The sequence below is a fragment of the Lathamus discolor genome, chromosome 8 (genome assembly GCF_037157495.1).
Source record: "Lathamus discolor isolate bLatDis1 chromosome 8, bLatDis1.hap1, whole genome shotgun sequence".
NCBI lineage: Eukaryota > Metazoa > Chordata > Aves > Psittaciformes > Psittacidae > Lathamus > Lathamus discolor.
Window position 1 is genome coordinate 8,629,987 of NC_088891.1, and position 20,021 is coordinate 8,650,007.

The following is a 20,021-nucleotide window of genomic DNA, read 5'->3' on the forward strand; positions in this document are numbered from 1 at the left end:
TGGTTTGGAGCTCTCTGACCAGTCAATGGCTTAAAAACTTCACTCAAGTTAGGGGGAGAAATGTGCTGAAATGGCAGCTCCTTATGTTAAGTTTTGCTTGCCTCTGGTGAAACGAGTTCATGAGGTCTGCTGCCTATGGCCCTGATACAGGTAAAGGTTAGAATCCAAATGAGGAAAGGTCTTGATGAGCTTTCCTCATTCTTCATACCCTGGAAGTGAGAGGAGAGAGTTTTGTTGGTCCAGAGAAGATCAACCCAGAAGGGAAGTCTTGAAAGCATTCACCTGCTTCATAATGTCTCACCTACTATGATACGAGACATTACTGAATGGAATGAAGACTATGCTCCTAAGAAGGACATGGAGGTAACAGTCCTGTTTGAGAGACAAGCAAAAGCACACACCACTTGTGGCTAACCAGATGATTTGATGGCACCTGGGTGCACTATTTTGCATTAGAGGTTTATTAGCTTAATTAAACCTTCTCTCTGAAAGGTGTAGCTACAGTCCTGGACTGTGTTATGTACATTTCAGTTTCCTTCCACACATAATATTTGAAGGCAGAGATGTCCAAATTTCCTGAGCTCTCCTTCTATGACAGTGTTGGATAAATTGAAGGTCCCAGCAGATCAACAGGTTCTCCTAGAAGCCTGCCATTCTCCAGGTGAATATAGCTTTAGAAGGCTGTAGCAGTATCTGCCCTTCTGCGGCATGAAGGTTTTAGTTTAATTATTGTAGTTAATTATTTTAATGACTTAATTACACATCATATGTCACAAGCTGGATGTTATATTCAATGCTCTCCTTTTACATAAAATGAGAGAGAACTGTTTCCCCCAACTCCTCTTATTCTTTTCTTGTTGGAGTCATCCTACAATTGCTCCAATGTTTTTCCTCACTCTCTGAGCTATCAGATCATCAATTCAGACTTCCCAGGAGCCTCTGAAAGGCAAATTTAGTTTGCACCTGGCTTTTTTTCTTCCCAAAGATAATTACCTGTGTGGTTCTCGTTTCCCTCTTTGGATAATTGCACTTACAAGGAGGCCTATAAAGAAGGGCGATGGGCACAACACGGACTGTTGAACATCCTGAAAATGCCTTGCCTTTCTGTCTTACCTTTTTCTCTCTGCAGAGCAAAACTGAGTTTGAACCCTAGGGTATATTTCCAAACCAGTTACAGAGAAACTGTGCCGTTTGTTCAGGGTTTGGGCAATAGCATCCTGCCTGTTCACAAGCTGCTTCTCCTTCATAGATGTTTTAAGTGCAAAGCTGACCTAGTTTAATGGGTGTTCCTGCTCTCTTCCATGCAGGCTGCCATCAAGACAAACGCACAGACTGTATTGTTTTAAGAAGTGTTAGCACTGTTCCTAGTATTGTCTTCTTAGCTTGGGATAAAGGATTTCCAAAGCATTTCCTTCTCACCACTGACACCGCGGGTTCACTTTCGCTGCCATTTGCCCTCTGAGCAAAGCCAGGGCCAATCCCTTTCTCTTGCATTTCTAAAGGATTTCTCTTTCCAATTTCCATGATCTAGTACAGCAGATTGTTTTCAAAGGCATTGGGAGAATACTTGTGTTAAGTTGCACAGAAAGGAAACAGTTTCTGACTAAATATAGGATTGATCTGGCAATGTGAAAGAAATCTTAGACAGAAAATAGTGAAACAAGTTCAAAGTTTGCATTGTAGCTGTGTAACTCTCCTTGCTTTCTCCAGCCAGCACTTTACATCTTCCAGGTGCAAGACCTGGGTTACAGTGGATATTTTAACTGTTTTATTAAAAAAAGAGAAAATATCCAAAAGAAAATATCCAAATATCTTGGGTCTTGTTAGCAGCAAAAAAATAGCAACGGTTGTGACAATAGATTTGAGTGATCTTTTGCAACTTCTGGGTGATATTAACTGTGGTACGAATTGTCTTCTAGAGAGCTGCTAATTTTTCATTATCCTCAAGAAGCGAGTGAATAATATGTTTGAAATGGGTTTCCTATTCTTGCCACTGTAAGGCATTTTCTCCCCTGTCTCTGTTTTAGAGCTGCAGCTCTCGAAAGTGAAGGCTGCCTCTGTTCTGCATTCCATGCCGCATCACTTGTCCTTTGTTAGCACTGGGTAATAATAGCAGTTGTCTTGTCTGTTGATAAGCACTTGAGGGGCATCTCAAAGCAGAGCTGACTTTGAATGACTGCTCACCCAAGCAAATAAATAGCTCCCTTCTGCATAAGACCCTTGTGTGTCAAGGTACCTGGCAGCTGGGGCTGTGGAAGTAGGGGCTCGCTCCATGCTGTGCAAAACACACTTAGTGTGCTGCAGGTTTATTAGCTGGCTGAAGAGGTGTACAGTGGTTTACTAACCTCCTCTGGCCCTAAACAATGTGGAAGTAGACACGTTTACAATATGTAAAAGGTTAAGAAGAAAATAGCCATGCATTGCACGATAGATGGGATTTATTTTGTTTTACTGGAGTTCTCGCCTCCCATAAATCCTATGGCTTAGATGCGAGACCCTATAAACACCTAGAAACCAGCTTGCCAGGTTTTCTAGAGACAATAGAACTCACTTCTCTAAAAGACCTCCGAGACCCAGATTTTCTGGGAGGATCAGAATCAGCAACGCTTCCTCCAACCTGGCAGATACATCTGAGTTTCCTGATATCAGTTTGCTCAGGTGATCCTCCTGATGGAGGCTGGGTCACTGCCCCAACAGCCCAACAGGCAGAAGAGGGGAGTTTGGTATTTATGGCCTTCATGTGTTTAAAACGTCTTCTCTCGAGCCATTTGCAGCACGCTTCTGGGCAGAAAAGCTGTCTGTGTCTCACTTGTATTTGTTGTCTGGTTTTTCCAACACTGCCTACAAGTACACACCCTTTATGTGCCATATTTAAAGTATATATGTGTATATATGGAGAGATATATAACATATATATTACATGCAGAGATTTTTTGCAGTATATATAATATGTGCAATCATATTATATACAACATCTCTAAAGGGAAACTCTGTTCCAGTGTTAATTTCCAGCTGGAAATCTGTGGCAATGATTTTGCACGTGTGTGCCTGCTCCCCCCTCCTCTGAGACCAGGGATGGCAACTCACAGTAGGTCTCCTGCATCTCAGAAGAGATCCTGGACACAAAGATTTAGTCCATGTGGTTGAAGACAGCCAAAGACTCATTATTCCCTGTTAAATGTTCTGCTTTAGCTCTCGTATGTGCTTTGCTCCCACTTATGCAGCGTGCATTCCACTTCATGGAGCCTAGCGGACAAAGAGAGCCTTTCCTTACTTGTTCAGCTGGAGAACATTGGAATCAACATGAACTTCTGCTGCCACTGCTGTTGGAAAGCCCAAGAGGCCTCTGGAGTTGTAATCATCCCTCAGGATACCTCATTTTCCTTTATGCTCTCTATCGTATAGGAACTCCAAGTGTGACTCACAAGCAATAGTCACGTTTAGCTCCTCTATTCTACTAAGCCTGTGACCCCCATTTTGTTCTGGAAAGTCTCAAAGTATTTATTAGTGTCATGGAAACAGGAGATCTATTCATATTGCAGTGAACAAAGAAGTCCAGAACTCATTCATGAGTATTTAGAAGGGCAATCCAGAGGGAAAACTGCGAAACTGGAGCAAGATGTTCACCAGCCACCTGAGGAAAACCTGCATTGCTCTCAGCGATACAGCCTAGAACAAAGATGCCAATCTTCTTGCTCCGAAGCACAAAAGGATTTTCTCCATCACTTAGGCATGTTACAGAATATGTCAGCCTTTTGTTGACATATCAGACATTGGCCACAAAGAGACTAGACAGTTATATGGGGTATAACACACATCTGCTCTTGTACGTCTGAGGACACAGAGCAGCTGGGCCATGGTTCTGCAAGGAGACAACATCCGATCAAATATACCCCAATCAGAACATGAACACAGACCTGGGGAGTGGCTGCTCTGCTCTGGCATTTCCATAGTCAGCATGTTTAGTGTCTTGGAATGCTTCCTCACTAACCCCTCTCATCCACAAGAAGAGACTCATAGTCGGGACTCATAAAGCCTTTACATTTCTTCTGAGTGTGAAAGAGAGAAATGTCTCGCATGAAGATCTAACCAGTCATCATTTAACCTACCCTGGGTGGATGCGCTCCCACTTTCTTCCTCAGTCTTCCTCCTTGTTTCTGAGCTGAACATCTCTGAAGTGTTTCCATTCTGAATGATTCTTCTTCTGATTCCAAAGCTCAATAAGTAGGATTAAGGTTCAGCTTGGAGAGATAGTGGGAGAAGAGCTTTTACTTCCAGAGCAAGCTAGATTTTACAATATATAGATACCAACTGGCTACCTGCAGCCTTCTTCAGAGCATCTATGCTCAGAAGGATCTGCCAGGGAACGGAAGTGCTACCAGATGGTGTAATTTACTACCCAGGCTCATGCTAATTAGAAAGTTGAGAAACACTGGAGAGATGGAGGCCAAGCTCTTCACATACCAACATCTCTTTTCAATCTCCAGAAAAGCAAAAAGGATCTCAAGGGCTGTTCCATCTAGATTGGAAACTAAAGGTAGTTTCCTACACCAAGATGGAATCTACAGCTGTAAAAGATGTACCAGCTTCTTCCAGCCCCATCACAAGCAAGAGAGCACACAGCGGCGACAAGTCTGGAGAAAATGGTGCTGAGCTCCAGTACTCTTCAAGGAAGAGACACCTTAAGTTAGGCTTAAAATCCTCAAAGGGAAAAAGCCGAGGGTGTCTGAACCCGCTTCTTTTCTTCTCTGCACTTTCTTCATCTTCACTGAGAAGAGATTTCTTGCCCTGGAACTTCGTCTAAATTACAGTTAGGAAGAAACTGATAGTGAGCACTGGCAACCAGGAAGGCCTTTAGGAGACAGAGATCTATCTCAGGATGTTTCCATCATGAGAATTCCACGTTCTTCTTCGTAGACCCGTAGCTGGTGGAGACACAGACAAAAGTTTGCATGTTCGATGCATCAGGCAGACAGCACACAAGGAGGAGTTACCACAGCTGAGTGCTGTGTATTGGCTGCGTCTTGCTGAGCTTGGGCTATCTTCAGAGTGGTGTTCAACCGTCAAGTGACCAAAAACCAATGTCTTCCTTGTAGGGTGGGCTGGGTCTCTTGCCTTCATTCTTCCAGCAGCAGCAGTGGCAGTTATGTTTTAAAATAAGAGCCTTGCAACTCCCAGGTTCCCCAAAACCAACTGATGTTCCTTCCTAAACAAGCAAGGAAGCAAGTTCTCCTGTTGGTGGAGTTGTCTGCCCTAATGGAAGCCCTTGATTTCTTGCAGACACTGATGAGTGCCACTCAAGCCCCTGTCTGAATGGAGCTACCTGCGTTGATGGCATCGACTCTTTCAAATGCTTATGCCTTCCCAGCTACGGAGGGGACCTGTGTGAGATCGGTACGGCCTTCCTGGCTTCAGCTAATCTTACTAACTGCTGCACCACCTTCTTCCCCCCAGAAAGGTGAACCCCAGTGCTCCCATCAGCCCTGCCCTCATCTCAGCAAGCTAACCTCTAACAGCAGCTTAAAATATGCAAAGGAAAAGGCTTTCAGACTTGTGTTTATATATTTTGATTAGTTTATTCATCACAGCACCATGTCCTCTAAGGTTCCTAAGCAGGAGCTTCTGGTGTCTTCTTCAACTTTCTAAGTTTCTCTAGTGAAGCTCCATACAGTGTTGATCACAGAAGTCACTATCTCTTTGAGCCAAGGGTCTTTCTGCTCATCTGTAACAGTAGGGAACATCCGTACATCTGAGTACGTCTTCACTCCAGGCAAACTTTCTCTGCTGGACTGGAATTTCATGGAAGGATGCTTCAACTGAGCCATGGAAAATGATTGTGTTTCTCGCTGTGAAGATGCAGCTGAGAGACGCCTCGTTCACTCCAGGAACCTCCACCAATTTGACATTTTTGTCATCTCTTCAGCATGGCTTCCTGTGGCAAAATCAGAGGGGAACGTGCATCATTGGGAAAACACCGAGTGACCTCTTTTCCTATAAAATTAGACCTACGCTGATACTTCTGTTTGTTTCTACAGAGAAAGAAAAAGATTTGTGGGGTTTTTTTCTTAAAGCTGGTGAAAGTCCAAGCTTGCATCAGCTTAGCTGAAGGGAAGCTCTCCTGTCTTAGTCAACCACGAGAAATAAGGTAGCAGTGTCTTCACCTTGGCACAAGTAATGATAATATATATTGGATTTCCTCCTCCCCTTTCTCTTCATCTCTCTTTCTGCTTCCAATATGAGCATATGGAGTAGACCATAAGAAGGCGGCTCAGGGTGACTGGACCATCTGGGCAGGAATTGTGCTGTCTTAACATCAATTTCCTAATGCAATCTAATTAGCCCCTGATTTACCTGTCCCTGCCACCTGTTGTTGAAGTTCCCTGTAACCCAACAAGAGACTTTCCACGCTGCAGTTGCTTATAATCTCTTTTGGTCCAAGTCAGAATGAATTTCATCTTTTTTCTGATTTATGGGCTCATGATGCCTGTGGGCTACAGCCTGGGAGGTGCAAGAGGAAGCCAGTGCCCTGAATTCAGTGGGGAATGTAAATCTTCATTGTTCTTATGAGGCAAACCGTCCTTTCGGATGGTCTCCAAGAACAGTAGGACATCATAGTTGAGCTCTGCTATCTGTACATGCAGCAGTCCTCATCACCATGGCAGTGTCCCTACCGGGAACAAGTTTGTCATCATCCTTTTTGAAGACGATTGCCCTCGTATTTCCTCATATGTAACAGCTCTGTAGGAAAGAGTGGCCTGTCTCCTAGGAAATGTCCCACTGAGGGTCTGTGCCATGTGCTGTCCTATCCCCAGGCTGTGATGACAAGGGGTGTGGTGTTCAAGCTGCTGGAAAAGGTGTAAATCTCAAAAGACAGAGCATGTTCTCTGCTCACCTTGTGTAAGCAATCTGCCTGCAAGGACCAAGAGCCCTTGGAGATTCAGCTAGTTCCAGATAATCCATTTCATCTGTTGAAGAAGGCAGGAAATGTTTTTAGTGCCTCAACTAACTACAAACCCTTCCAACATCTAAGAAGCCTCTGCAGCCTCCAGCTGGAAGAACACCAGGAGGGTGGATTAGTGTGATAGAAGGTGACAAGCGCTCTGACCTAACAAGTTTAACAAAGAAGAAAGAAACTGAGTACAGAAAACCCTACTGGAAAGGCAAAGAGGTGTGAGGCCTCATTAAAGGCTTCCATTCCAAGAATGACAAGTGCCTGAAGGATGGTAAATTTGGCATCTGAAAGGCTGAGGTTAAACAGATTTCATTTCCTTCAGCCATATGGAGTATGTGTAGTGTTTTGCACTGACTGGGAGCCTTTTCTGGTGGTTTCTCCCTTTGCCTTTGCTCTCCGCAACTTCTTTTCCCTTATTTTCCCTAATTAATGGATTCAACTCTTTAATGTTCCTCAAATGGTAAGAGGTGTCCTGAACTTTTACACTTTAGCAGCTTCCAGGCTTTTTCCTTGAGATTTCATTTTCCATCATGGTAAGTTCCTGAATCCTCTTTTCTCCTCTCTTGGTAGGCTTGCTTCTCCTCCAGAGTCACAGAACAACACTAAGCAATGCAACCACCCAAACCTGAGCTCTCCTCTCCTCTTTCATTTTCAATACATACATATTGATTCTGGGCATCTGGATTCCGGTTTTGGAGTTTCTTCCCAAAGCAAGAAAACTGTACAAGTGGAAGAGAAAGATTCTTGCTTTGTCAGTTCCTCAAAACCAGAGTCCAGGAACACGATACAGGGATTGAATTGCTCAGGAATAAGTTTGTATCATTCAATTTTTCTAGCAGCACTGGTCGCATTACTGCACACGTTGGGTCTCCAGCACAGGCTCCCCTCTCTGTGTCTGCTTTGGATGCCTTCTGGTAATTTTCCCTGGGATTTCCCACAGGCAACAGTGTCAGGGTTTTTTTTTAGTGGAAGGAGCCATGTGTTGTCCCATGCCATGAGAGCACGAGCTGCCAAGAGGTGAGTTGGAAGGCTTTCACACCATGCACCAGCTCCTTTTCATCCCTCCTTTGTGTGTTTCAGACCAGGAAAACTGTGAGGAAGGCTGGACCAAGTTCCAAGGCCACTGCTATAGGCACTTTGAAGACAGGGAGACCTGGATGGATGCAGAGGCCAGATGCCGACAACATCAAGCCCACCTGAGCAGTATCATCACCCCAGAGGAGCAAGAGTTTGTGAACAGTGAGTGCTGAGGGCAGCTTGAGACTGGGCATGGGTCAGTCCATTGAACTCTATGGAGTCAATGGACAGATTTAGCCAAAATGACATAAAACTCACCATTTCCCCCACTGGTGCTCAGATATTTCCTCACCCTTAAGTGGGAGAGGAAGAGCCGTCCAGCTCATTGCAGGGGGGTGGAACAGATGACCTCTGAAGGTCCCTTCCAACCCAAACTATGAGTCTATGAGCTGTGAGACAGAAAAGAGCCCTTTCTCAGCTAGACCAGAACTTTCACCATATTGCTGATGTGGCTTGTTCGCAATATATTCACTTGATGCAACAAGCTCAGTGACCTATGCCACTGTAGGAGGATCCATGCTCATGGCATACTGAAAGGGGAGGGAGATGGACAAGCATGACGCTGGGTGGTAGAAAGGGCATCAGAGAGAGCTGAGGTGACAAAGAAACACTTCCAACGAGGTACAGGTGGACCACGACCCACTTTTCTTTCTCCCTTTATCTCTTCTAGGCCATGCACAGGACTACCAGTGGATTGGCCTCAGTGACAGAGCTGTGGAGAATGATTTCCGCTGGTCTGATGGGCACTCCCTGGTAAGCCTGCATCCCACGGGATATTCAGTGGGTGGAAGAGGTTCCCCTTGGGTGGAAAAAGTCCCATGAGTTATGTGCTGAGTGCTTGGGCTGGGCATTGAATGGAGGCAGCTCTAAACTTTGTAGAGCTCATGGTCACCTTCGCAATAGATAGAACCATTCTAGTAGCAACTGGTGAGGCAGCAACAAGGATGGAGGAGCGAATAGGAGATAAGGGCTCAACCTTTCCTCTCTCTGCAGCAATTTGAGAACTGGAGGCCCAACCAACCCGATAACTTCTTTGCGGCGGGCGAGGACTGCGTGGTGATGATCTGGCACGAGCAAGGCGAATGGAACGATGTTCCCTGCAACTATCACCTCCCTTTCACCTGCAAGAAAGGAACAGGTCAGCACCCCATGTCGTGGCAGCAAGCATAGGGAGCTTGGGCAGTGGCTGCTGGGCTGGAGCGGAGCTCCCTGTGCACATGAACATGGGTTTTGTCACTGTAAAGGTGGTCTAAAAGGTGGAAGGAATTGATAGGAGTTGGAGAGTTTCCCAAGGGCTTGAAAACAAGTAAGATGAGCCATTAAGGCTGGGGTTTCACATCCCCAGACACCAAAACCCTGGCTGGAGCATCACTCCTGCATACCAGCTCCATGCCCTCCCTTGGAAGCAAGTGGCTGCTGTGATGCCTGCCTTTCCTGAATGGAACGCTGAGGCAGAAAGCTGCTTAATCCCAAGCCCCATCACAGAATTTCCATGTCCCCTATCCCTAAATTTTGTGGATCGAGGCAATCTCAGGGGGTTTTAAGTTTTTATGTGTGGGAGAAGAGGAGCACCAAGGCTGTGCGTGCTGGGTGTGAGCTGCCCGCTCAGCCAGGCAGGACTCTTCCAGCTCTCCATGTCTCTCCTGCAGTGGCCTGTGGGGACCCCCCTATGGTGGAGAACGCCAGGACCTTTGGTCGGAAGAAGGACCGCTATGAAATCAACTCCATGGTGCGATACCAGTGCAACCAAGGATACATTCAGCGCCATGTGCCCACGATCCGGTGCCAGCCCAACGGGCAGTGGGAGGAGCCACGGATATCCTGCATAAACCGTATGTAAAGGCTCCTTTACCTTCAGGTTAGGGCTGATCCATCCCTGCAGCTGGGAATGAAGGGGGCATCACTTTAGGGTGCAGGTGAGCTCTGGGCAGAAGGGGACATCATGGTCCCCATGACTTGTTGAAAGCTCCCCTATGATGGGGCAATGGGAGCTGGCATCTTCATGGCAGGTGTGGGCCACAGGAGGGACAGCCTGGGGAATCCATGGATGCAGGGCAGAGGCAGCTCCAGAGCCAGGAAAGGGCAACAAGGAGCTCAGCAAGGGCCCAGGCTGCTGAAAGAAAGGAAAGTGATAGAAATGGCTTCTGAAAGGAAGAGTTTTGGCACCACCTGCATTAGCAGAGAGAATTAGGAGGGGGGACCTGTAGTCTCCTATGGTCCCTCCAAGCCCTGGGAGTAGACAGGAGCCCTGCAGCAGAGCTAAGCCGAGGGACAGGGCTGGGTTCTTGACCCTTCTCCTGTCAGGACTCCAGCTGACAGCAGCCAGCCCTCTCCCGCTGGTGTCCCAGCCCATTCCCAGGCCTGCCTACACCCCTGTCCCATCCTTTCTCCTCTGCAGCTTCCCAGTAATCTCATCGGCCTCAGCCAAATCACATCTGTCCAGTGGCCTCCTAGCCAGGTTCTGGTCTGGCTGGGCAATTCCAGCTAAAGCAATGCTCCCACAGCCAGGGAAAGTCAGTATGGGCTTAAGGGACAAACCTCCGCCCCAGGGAGGAGGTGGAAGAAGGAGGGATGGAGATGTCTGAGGGCAGCCCATAGTGCAGATGAAGCAGCTGATTCCCTTGGCTCTGCTGCAGACCCAGAGAGCTGCAGTCTGCTCCTGGCATGGATCACCAGCGATCAAGACAGCCAGGCAGCTCCAAACCAGCTTTCGCTGCTTCCATCAATCCTGAAATTATCACACTGGAGTAGTGCCAGATTTAAGGAAAATTGGCAGCAGAAATCAGGCAGAAACCTTGCTCCTGCCCACCAGACAGGGCTGTTTCCCCTCCTGTGCCCTGAGTACATCCCACTGCTGATGGATACTTCCTTCCCTGTCCTACAGGACTGGGGAGGGACCGGTATTGCAGCAGGTGAGATGGGGAAGCAGTCCTCATGCCCACCCTATTAGCAGAGCTAAGGGATGGGACAAGCACCCACAGAGAGGATGCTGCTACCCAGTGCTGCCTGTGTTTGTCCAGGGCAGCCAGTGCAGGATGAGCAGCACCCCTATCCCACCTCCTGCTTACAAGGTGCCTTTTCTTCTCCTTCCTCTTCCTCAGCCTCCAACTACCAGCGCAGGCTATACAAAAGGAGCCCTAGGAGCCAGTCGAGACCCAGCGGCAGAGCCGTGCACAGACCCACCCATTAGAGCGGGGCCAGAGAGAGACACCGAAAGTGAGAAACAGAGATTTTTAACGGAACACTTCTATTGACAGAGTCAATTTCTCTTCTTCTTCTTCTTCTTGTTGCTTTTTTTGTTGTCATATAAGGAAAAACAAAAATTATATTAAAGACACCCCACCTTTGTGTATATATATATAAAAAACAATAATTCATGTGTTTTTTCCAAGCACCAAAGCAAAGCAAATTAGATCTCAGCATTTTTACTAACTGTCCGGTTCCAATTATCTTCGTGCCTTCGGGGACAGGGAGGGGGGTGGGTTTGCAGAGGGCAGGGGGTTAAGTTAAATAATAAAGATGAATATTTTGTCCTGATTTTATCCACGAACAATGTAATTATTTCTGTTATTTAATCTCCGGGGTGAGCAGCACCTTTTTGGGGTTTTATTTTATTATTATTATTGTTTCTTTTCCAGAATCCTCCTACTGCTGCAGCACATCAGGGCTGGGGGGGGAGGGCCCGGGGGGCTGTGGTGGAAGGAGCTATACAGGAGGAGGGGAGGCGAGGGGATGCTGAGACTCGGGAGCCGGGTGCTGGGGGCTGCAGCCCCTCTCTGCTTCCCTGCCACCCCCCCCCCCGTCCTGGGACAACGTGCTCTTTCCAGGGGACCGTGCGGGGCACCAGTGTTCCCTGCACCTATTTATATTTTTGAACATATCCTATTTTGAAAGAATGATCAATAATAAAGAGAGTGAAATCGGAGCGGGCGCTCTGTCGGTGTCGGTTTTTAATGTGTGGGGCAGGGGTCTCCCATGGCAAAGCAGCAAGGAAGGAAGGGGAGTCCAAACTCAGCGCTCCAACTGGGACCAGCTCAGCGCCAGCCAGCACCCAAGGGTTCAGCCCTGGGGACAATGGAGGTAGGGGGGAACAGTCCTAAGCCCCAACTGAAGAAGGACCCTGGGGTAGGACGTCACCCCCTTATTCAGGTCTCAGCCTAGGAGAGGTTAACCCACAGACCCAAAACCCATCACCAGCAGGAACTGCTTCACCCCCCAGCTTTCAGTCCTGATACCCATAGGATGCATTAACACCCATTAATGAGGGAGCAGAAGGTCCTTGCAAGAGCTCTGGTGGGCACAGGGCTGAGCGAGCAGCAGTGAGATGATGTTCAGCCAGGAATCTCCACATCCTCTCTGTGGCAGACCCCTCTCTTGTGCTGGGGCAGAGATGGGGACACAGCCACATCGCTCCAGGGATTTCTCCATGGGTTTATTAGAAGAGCTCCAGGAAAATACACAGTTTCATAACCAAACGTTTTGAAGAAGAAGGCACCAGAGTTCAAGTGGAGTCCAGGCGAGGGGTGCATGGAGATAAGGCACTGGCACTCCCGCAGGAACAGGCACAATGGCATCCTTCAGTAGGACAGGGATGGGGCTGGGATGCAACAGAGACACCCACTCTCTGCCTCTGGCCCATTCCAGCCTCTCCTCGCTCCCACTCCATGAGTTCTGGGGCAGGACCAGCCTGGAAGGGCAGGCGGGTGCTGGTGACATCCTGCCACACAGGAAGGGGCCACCACCCATAGGGTGGCAGGAGCCCATTGGGACCATCAGGGACAGTCCTTTTCTGCCCCAACTGCTGAGCAAGATGTGGAAGATATAAAGGAAGTAAAAATAAGCCAAAAAGAAGCCTCCCATCCCATCCCACCCCGATCCCACTTCCCCTCAGTCACCCCAAAAAACAGCCTTGGGCCATGCCCAGCACTGGGCATCATCAGGCTGGGAACATCCTCCGGACAAGAAGGAGCCCTCCCTGCTCCTTATCTCTCTTTGTAGCAGAAGACCCCAAACCTGCCCTTGCTGGGGAAGCCGAAGCTGCGGACACCAGGCTCCAAAGGGCCACAGTTGGCGCGGGGCTTGGCGATGGGGTAGCGGACGCTGCCATCCGCCAGCCAGCCGGCATCGCAGCGGTCCAGCCCCAGGAACTTCCAGGCGGAGTAGAGCTGTCCCACCCGGGCGATCTCGGCCCCTGCATCCTGGCAGCTCTGCTTGGCTTCCTCCAGCGTCATCCCAGCCGTGTGGTCCAGGTAGAAAACTTCTCCTAGTGGGGGAGAAGGGAGTATCAGTGCTGAGCATCATCCGGAGCATCCCTGCACAGAGCATCCCTACCCAGGCTGAGCCCTAAGGGGACAAGATCCCTGGCCCGGCACCTACCTCTGAGCGCAGAGGAGAAGCAGAAGGCATCAAAACGGTGCAGGTACCGGTGGCGTGGGCCATAGCTGCGGATGCCTGGCGCGAGCTGCAGCCCACCACAGGGCTTGCGGGGCAGGCGGATGGGGTACTGCACGGTGCCATCAGCCAGCCAGCCCGCATTGCACCAGTCCAGCCCCTCGCTCCAGGCCTGGAAGAGCTGGTTGAAGGTGGCGAGGATGGCGCCTTGCTCTTGGCACACTCGCTCGGCTTCATGGAAGTTGAGCTTGTACTGCCCGTGGGGAGGCTGGTAGGGGAACACGATGCCTGGGGAGGGACAGGGCACTCAGCCGGCTTCCATGGGTAGCCCCTACGCGTCCCCAGCCCATCCCAAATTCAGGCTCTGGGACAGGGGCCTCTCCAAGGCACAGGCATACAAGGATGGGGATGCTGTGGGGATGCAGGCACTAGCGGCGAGTTGCCAGCGACATCTGGTGGCACAGGGACACGGGGACCTGGGGACACATGGACCACCTTCGTGGGGATGGCACCTGCACATACAGGGATGCACAGACTATGATAACAGGGATGCAGGGACCACCACCACAGGCTCATAGGGACCACAGTCCTGGGGACACACAGGCAGGGGTCCCAGGGGGCACGGACCACCCCTGTGGGGAGGGGGAGACCATCATCACAGGGATGTACAAGCTACAGGAACATGGTCGCAAGGACCAGCGTCATGTGGATGCATGAGCCACAATCCCAGGGACACATGGTCCACCAGCACGGGATGCATGTACAACAGGAACATGGGCACCACCACGGACCACAGCCACAGGGACTGGTGGGGACAAGGGGATGGGCAGGGGGACAGCAATGGGGACATTTCCACAGCTCTGAGCTTGGCAGTGGAGCCAGGGCTGAGTCAGGTCCCTCATTCCAAGTGAAGAAAAAGGGGTTGGCCCAGTCACCAAGGTGCATCCCAATGGAGGGGACACCCAGAGCTGGGAGGCGAAGGGCAGCTGCACATGATGCAGCACAGCAGGAAGATGGGTGGTAAAGGCAAGAAACACTGCAGCCATGGGGCCACCCCCAACTCCAACTCCACAGTAGCATCCCCAGCATCCTGCTCTGGGCTCCACTCACTGTCAGACAGCCCCAAGCCACCACCCCATCACACCGAGCATCCCAGTCCACCACCCACCAAAGAGGGGTGCCATGGGCAGGCCAAGCTCCCTGGCGTGGCGCAGGGGGTCCTGCAGTCCCCATTGTGCCCGCACCTTGCAGCCGGAGGTCCACCACATCGCTCTCATCCTCCAGCCCATCGATGACCTCGCAGCGGTATTTGCCATCGTCCTGCAGGCGCACATCACTGACCACCAGCGAGGCCTCACGACGGCCGGCCTGGCGGAGGTGAGCACGGCCACGGAAGTCCCCAAAGGCCATGTAGGTCTTGCCGATGGCCACCAGCACGTCCTGCTCCTTGGTGTAGTCATCCCGTAGCTTGGACCACTTGATGCGGATCTTGCGCTTGGCCTCCAGGTCAGGCTCATAGCGGTAGTGGCAGGGCAGGGTGACGTTGCCACCATTGAAGCTGTAGACGGGGTCTTTGGGAGTCTCCACCAAGAGTTTGGCTCCATTGAAATAAACCACTGGGGATAGGGAGGGAAGGCATGATGGGCAGGTCATGAGCATCCCCAGATCTCCTTCCAGCCACCTCTTCAACCTAAGCATCCCATGAGCATCCTCTGAGCAGCCCTGGAGCATCCCTGCCTGCTCCTCTGGGCCCCCATGAGGTGGGTCCCAGCCCCATCCAGAGAGAGGGAGACATTTCAGCTCCTTGCACCAACCCGCCAGGCCCCCTTTCCTGCCCATCCCTGCTGTACCTTTCTCCTGCCCGTTGCCCTTGTCGTTCATGATGTGGTTGTAGTAGAAGCCGTTGTAGAAGGGGTGGTGGGAGCCACTGGCCAGGCACAGCAGGGCGGCCTCCAGGAGCAGTGGGAGCAGCAGCATGGCTGAGGAGCGAGGCCAGACCCTGAGCCTGGGCTGTGGAGGGGGAAAGGGCTGTGATAACACCCCACAATAACCAGGGGTGCTCCGAGCTGCCTGGCACATAGCTCTGGGCTGACCCCATCGCAGGGATGCAAGGAGAGGGGTGGGAAGAACCAGCAGTGCAGCTCCAGGGGAGGGTACAGGCAACCTGAGCCGTGCCCCCAGACCTGCCCCACAACTCCCAGTCCCCTCCATCCTCATCCTCCCGCATGGATCTCACCATGCACCACCGCACCCCACACTGATGCCAGCTGGGGCTTGGGGAGCACCTGACCCAGAGGGGAAAACCGAGACCAAGCAGGGATCAGTGCATCCCGGAGAAATGAGATCCTGGGAGGTCCTTTGAACTGGGAGCACCGGGAAAACATCAGGTATGGGATTTGGGGGGAGAGAAGTGGCCAAGCCCTGCGGTAAGCTCAGTTTACAGAGGCAGCCGAGCGTGCAACCCATCGAGGCGGGGAGGAGGGAGCTCGGGGCTGCCCCAGCACTGGACAGAGCCGGGGGACACCCACCCAGCACGGCTGAGGACCCCCTGCTCTGCCCCTGGGCTGCTACTTTGCACCACAGACACGACTGGCACCATCCCTGTGCAACACGTTTCCCTCCCAGACCACATCCCCTGGGTGCAGGGAAGCCCGGCTGCCCCATAGCACCGGCGACCCGTGCTGCCCGAGCTCTGGGTGCCCCGGGCACCCAAGGGTGCCCTGCATGGGGCTCACCCAGGGCAGCTCACAGCCGTATTTGCCGGCTTGCGAGCTCCCCTGGAGCCGGCAGAGGGGGCCCGGCACCCGGCAAGGCTCCGGCAGCCCCCTTCCAAAGCGGGGAGGGGTCTGGCGTCGCTGCCCCTGCTTAGACAAGGTCTATGGGTGCCTGCAAAGGTGCCCCGGGCCAGGGCGCTGTAGGAGTGAGGATGCTCCCTCCCCAGCAGGGTCCAATATGGGGTACAGAGGTGGTCTCTGGGGACCAGGGCATGAACCGGCTGCTGTTGCCATCATGGGTTGCTTGCTCCTGGTCTCCCCTCCATGGCTGGTGCTACTGCTCACCCTCCTGTGGGGTGCAGCCACCCGATGGGGTGCGCAGAGCCAGCGCTGCAGGGCACAGGGTGCACCCACACCACAGACACCACATCCAGCGGAGCCCAGCGGCAGCACTGCAGGGCACTGCGTGGCACTGCACGGCACTGCAGCCCAGCAGGCATGCACCACGTGCTGCCCACATGCGCCACGGTGGGCTCGAAGCACTCGCAGCTTCACACCTCGATTTGGGGGCACCAGCACCAGCCCCCCTGTGTCCCCCATGACCAAACACCCTTCCACCCCCACCCACCCCCCCCGAGGGCCCAGTAGTGAGGTTACACACCGGGAAGGCAGTGTCCTCAGCTGCAATGGCACTGAGCATCGTGCTGCAGCACCCACCACAGCGATGTCTGGCACCTTCCGTGGTGATGCGCAGCACCCTCCATAGCGATGCTACCCCTTCCCTGCCAAGCAGGGTGCCTACCACCCCGGGGTGCCAGCCCTCCCCACCACCCCGGGGCTAAGCCCTACTCACTGCTGGTTGCGGGCAGGCTGCGGGCAGGCGTGCAGGCAGGCTGCAGGCAGATGCACTGTTTAGGGCTCTCGCAGGGCTGAGAGGAAGCAGCTCCAGGGCCTGCCTCTTAAAGGGAAACACACGCCTTTCCCAACCCCCTGATCGCAGCCCGGAGCTGGGATGGGTACCCCCGGCCCCCCGCCATGCGCCTGTATGATGCTGCCTGTATCCTGACTGCACACCTCTTCCGTGGTGTATCTGCTTCCCGCATTGCCTGTTTGGGGAGAGGAGCAAGGATGCCCCATTAGGGCTAGTGGGCATGTGGCACCCCATAATGTCCTTTGCAAAGACCTGGTGCTGGGGAAGAAGAGACATCTCTTGCCCGGTGTCCCATCAGGGGACTGACCACAGTCAACAGGCAATGGAGGTGTGGAGCACACAAGTGGCAAGAGCACCATGGGCACAAGTGGCTCGGGATGGATGACTGTGCCTGGGGATGTGCAGTGTCTGCCTGATCTAGGGTCGGGGGAGACAGCTGAGTCATGGGGTTCAGCCTCTTTGGGATGCACTTGTGTCTATGGGGGCAAAGCAGAGGCACAAAAACCAGGGGAACAGCTTTGCGATGCGTGACTGCACCCATCTGAGCGGGCATCATCCCCTACCCTTGGGTGATGCCCCCCACCCAGCTCCCACGAGCACACGGACCCTGCCTCCGAGAGCCCCACATCCAGCCCTGAGGACGGGCAGCACAGTGATGGCACGGACACAGGGATGCTGGTGCAGGGGTGGCCCGTGGGGCCGAGGACACAGAGGAGCCACGGAGCAGCGTGTGCCCTGACCCGGCGCCCCCCTGCCCCGGCCCGGCGCGCCTCTTCGCCCCCCACTTTGTTGTTTTATGGCAAGGAAATGAGGCGCGGGGGCCTCGGCCCGGCTCTTGCCACCGAGTCAGGCCGGAAAGCAAACAACTGGTGTAAAAATACCCCCCCCCCCCCGGCTGGCTGCGGGGTGAAGGGGCCGGGACCCCCCTTCCTCACTGCCCCCCGCCACGGGTGCAGTCCTGTCTGCCCGCCGCCGCCGCGCTGATAGGGAGCAGCCAGCACGGAAACGGTGTTATCTGCCTCCAGCGCCGGCCCCGGCTTCCCATGGGAAGCCCTAACTGGGGATGGCTGTGGGACCCGGGGTCTGGAGGAATGGCTCTCATTGCTCTCCTTCTCCCTGCACACACACCCATTGGAACCCTCCCCGACGCTAGGGATGTGCGAGTGTGGTGGCTGGGAATGCTGCAGTCACCCCAACTGAGTGTCCCCAGTCCCCCCGGCTCTGCCGTGACAGCAGAGGGGTGGGATCGCATCCCGGCTGCATCCAGGTCGCATCCCAGCCATCAGTTGCTTGCCCAAGACATCCATGACGCAGTGAGGCAGCGATGGGGATGGTTCCCTCCGCCCGCCGGGCTGCGCAGACAGACGGACAGCTCCGTCGGGGCACGCTGCTCCTTGGTGTGGCTGTCCCATTGTTCCAGAGCTGAGGAACAAGCCACACGCTGCCCGTGCTGCCTGCACCGCGGCGCCAGCCAGGACCCATCCTCTGCCCCACCTGAGCTTGCAGCAGCGGGAAGGAGATAGGGATGCTTTTGTGCTTCTCATTTCAACAGCAGCTCATGTTTGGCCATAGTCGTGTCTGGATGTGGTCACTGGTGCCCCTGGGCAGCCCTCTGAGGAAGGAGGAATCCCCTTCGCTCCCTCCCACCTCTCTCCCTGTTGTTGGAGCTTCACGGACGATCCCGGGTTTGTGTTCTGCTCCCCGAGGGTGGGACCGTGGGTTTCAGGGTGACTGAAGCTGCACAGGGCCAGGGTAGCTCTGACCTGGGAGCACGTGTTTAGGGCACGTTTTTCGGGCTGGCTGAGCTTTCGGCTGAATGGGAGCCACAAAAGTGTCATCTGTGTCTTCCCCGCCTCAAGCCCAGCAGCTCACGGCTCCTCCATAGCCACACGGGAGGGGTTTCTCCCCGCAATGCCACTGGCACGGGACAATTGCAGCAGGAACCTGCTGCCCAAGGCTCAAACCAGGGAGGAAACCCCGTGTTCCTGGTGGGATGGAGGCGGCTGTGATCTGCGCCGGGCTTTCCGGGTGGAGGCGAGAGGATGCTCTCCCCGACGGCTGCTTCCTGAGGAACTGGCTCGCGGGCAGCCGAGTCAGCAGCAGCGGGGTGCCGCAGCCTTCCTGCTGCTCCAGCAACCCAGCCGTGTCCAGGAAGAGCATCCGAGGTATGGGGATGAGTCGTGAGGGGCTCTGCACGGTGTGGAGGGCGCTCTGGTCCTCATCAAACCCCCTCTTGGGGCTCTGGAGGAAAAAGGAAATGCCACAGAGCTGGGAAAGGGCTCAGCATCCCCCAGAGGGGCTTGCCTGGGGGGTGGCAATGGGCCACAACAGAATCCCCTGCTCTGACACAGGGCATCTGCTCCCGTCACCCTCCCCGTGGAGCCTGTGCCGTGCCCCAGCTCAGGGCTATCTCGGCTGGACTCAGAACAAGCTGCTGTTATCTCTGCCCCAGCTTCCCGGTGATAAGGGTGGCATGTCTGGAGGTGAACCGGGCTGCCTGTCCCTGGCTCAAGCTGTGGCTGCTATTTGTCACCAAGCAGCCACAGCGGATTCAGCCTGGTCCCTGCCAACAGCCCCCCTGGTGCCCAGGGGCCAGACAGGAGCCTGGGAAGGGGATGCATGGGCTGAGCAGGGCGCTGCTGCCAGCACAAAGGTGCATGGAGGTGGTCCAGGGCCGCAGGGATGGAGAGATACGGTGAGATGCAGTTTGTCCTGGGCCATTCGTGCCAACTTCAAGGCAGAAGGCTCAAAGCAGAGCTCCTCTATCCTGTACACCCCAGTGCTCCTTTCCTACCAGGGACCCTGTCCTCAATGCTGGGAGCATCCCCATGGGCAGCCCTGAGGTGTAAGAGCAGTTTTCGCTCCCAGCTGGTGGATTTGCTCCAGGATCAAAGCCAAAGGAGGAGACACAGGGCGTGGGGTGCTGATAGCAGCTTCCCCTCCCCATGTCCCATCC

At 53.1% G+C, this 20,021-nt stretch overlaps 2 protein-coding genes across 3 annotated transcripts in view; one reads left to right on the forward strand and one right to left on the reverse strand.

Moving 5' to 3' along the window:
- Nucleotides 1-11,500, forward strand: part of ACAN (aggrecan) — a 49,296-nt gene extending 37,796 nt beyond the window's left edge. The window contains exons 14-19 of one of the 2 annotated variants that reach the window (XM_065688255.1): nt 5,281-5,394; nt 8,033-8,191; nt 8,700-8,782; nt 9,023-9,167; nt 9,679-9,861; nt 11,131-11,500. In XM_065688255.1, the coding sequence (XP_065544327.1) occupies nt 5,281-5,394; nt 8,033-8,191; nt 8,700-8,782; nt 9,023-9,167; nt 9,679-9,861; nt 11,131-11,219 (773 nt within the window). In that variant the 3' untranslated portion in view covers nt 11,220-11,500. The remainder of the gene's footprint in view (nt 1-5,280; nt 5,395-8,032; nt 8,192-8,699; nt 8,783-9,022; nt 9,168-9,678; nt 9,862-11,130) is intronic. The other variant, XM_065688254.1, reaches the window with a different exon arrangement.
- On the reverse strand, nt 11,333-17,063 carry HAPLN3 (hyaluronan and proteoglycan link protein 3). Its single transcript, XM_065688257.1, has 5 exons — nt 16,988-17,063; nt 15,271-15,430; nt 14,665-15,036; nt 13,406-13,708; nt 11,333-13,292 (listed from the first exon to the last, which is right to left on the reverse strand). The coding sequence occupies exons 2-5, from the start codon at nt 15,395-15,397 to the stop codon at nt 13,012-13,014; spliced, it is 1,083 nt and encodes a 360-aa protein (XP_065544329.1). The 5' UTR covers nt 15,398-15,430; nt 16,988-17,063; the 3' UTR covers nt 11,333-13,011.
- Nucleotides 17,064-20,021: the final 2,958 nt, after the last annotated feature.

Coding starts and splice junctions, on each gene's coding strand:
- HAPLN3 (XM_065688257.1), bottom strand. CDS start 15,397: ATGCTGCTGCTCCCACTGCTCCTGGAGGCCGCCCTGCTGTGCCTGGCC. Junction 13,709..14,664: donor GGTGGACCTCCGGCTGCAAG/GTGCGGGCACAA, acceptor GTCCCTCCCCAG/GCATCGTGTTCCCCTACCAG. Junction 13,293..13,405: donor CTTCTCCTCTGCGCTCAGAG/GTAGGTGCCGGG, acceptor CTCCCCCACTAG/GAGAAGTTTTCTACCTGGAC.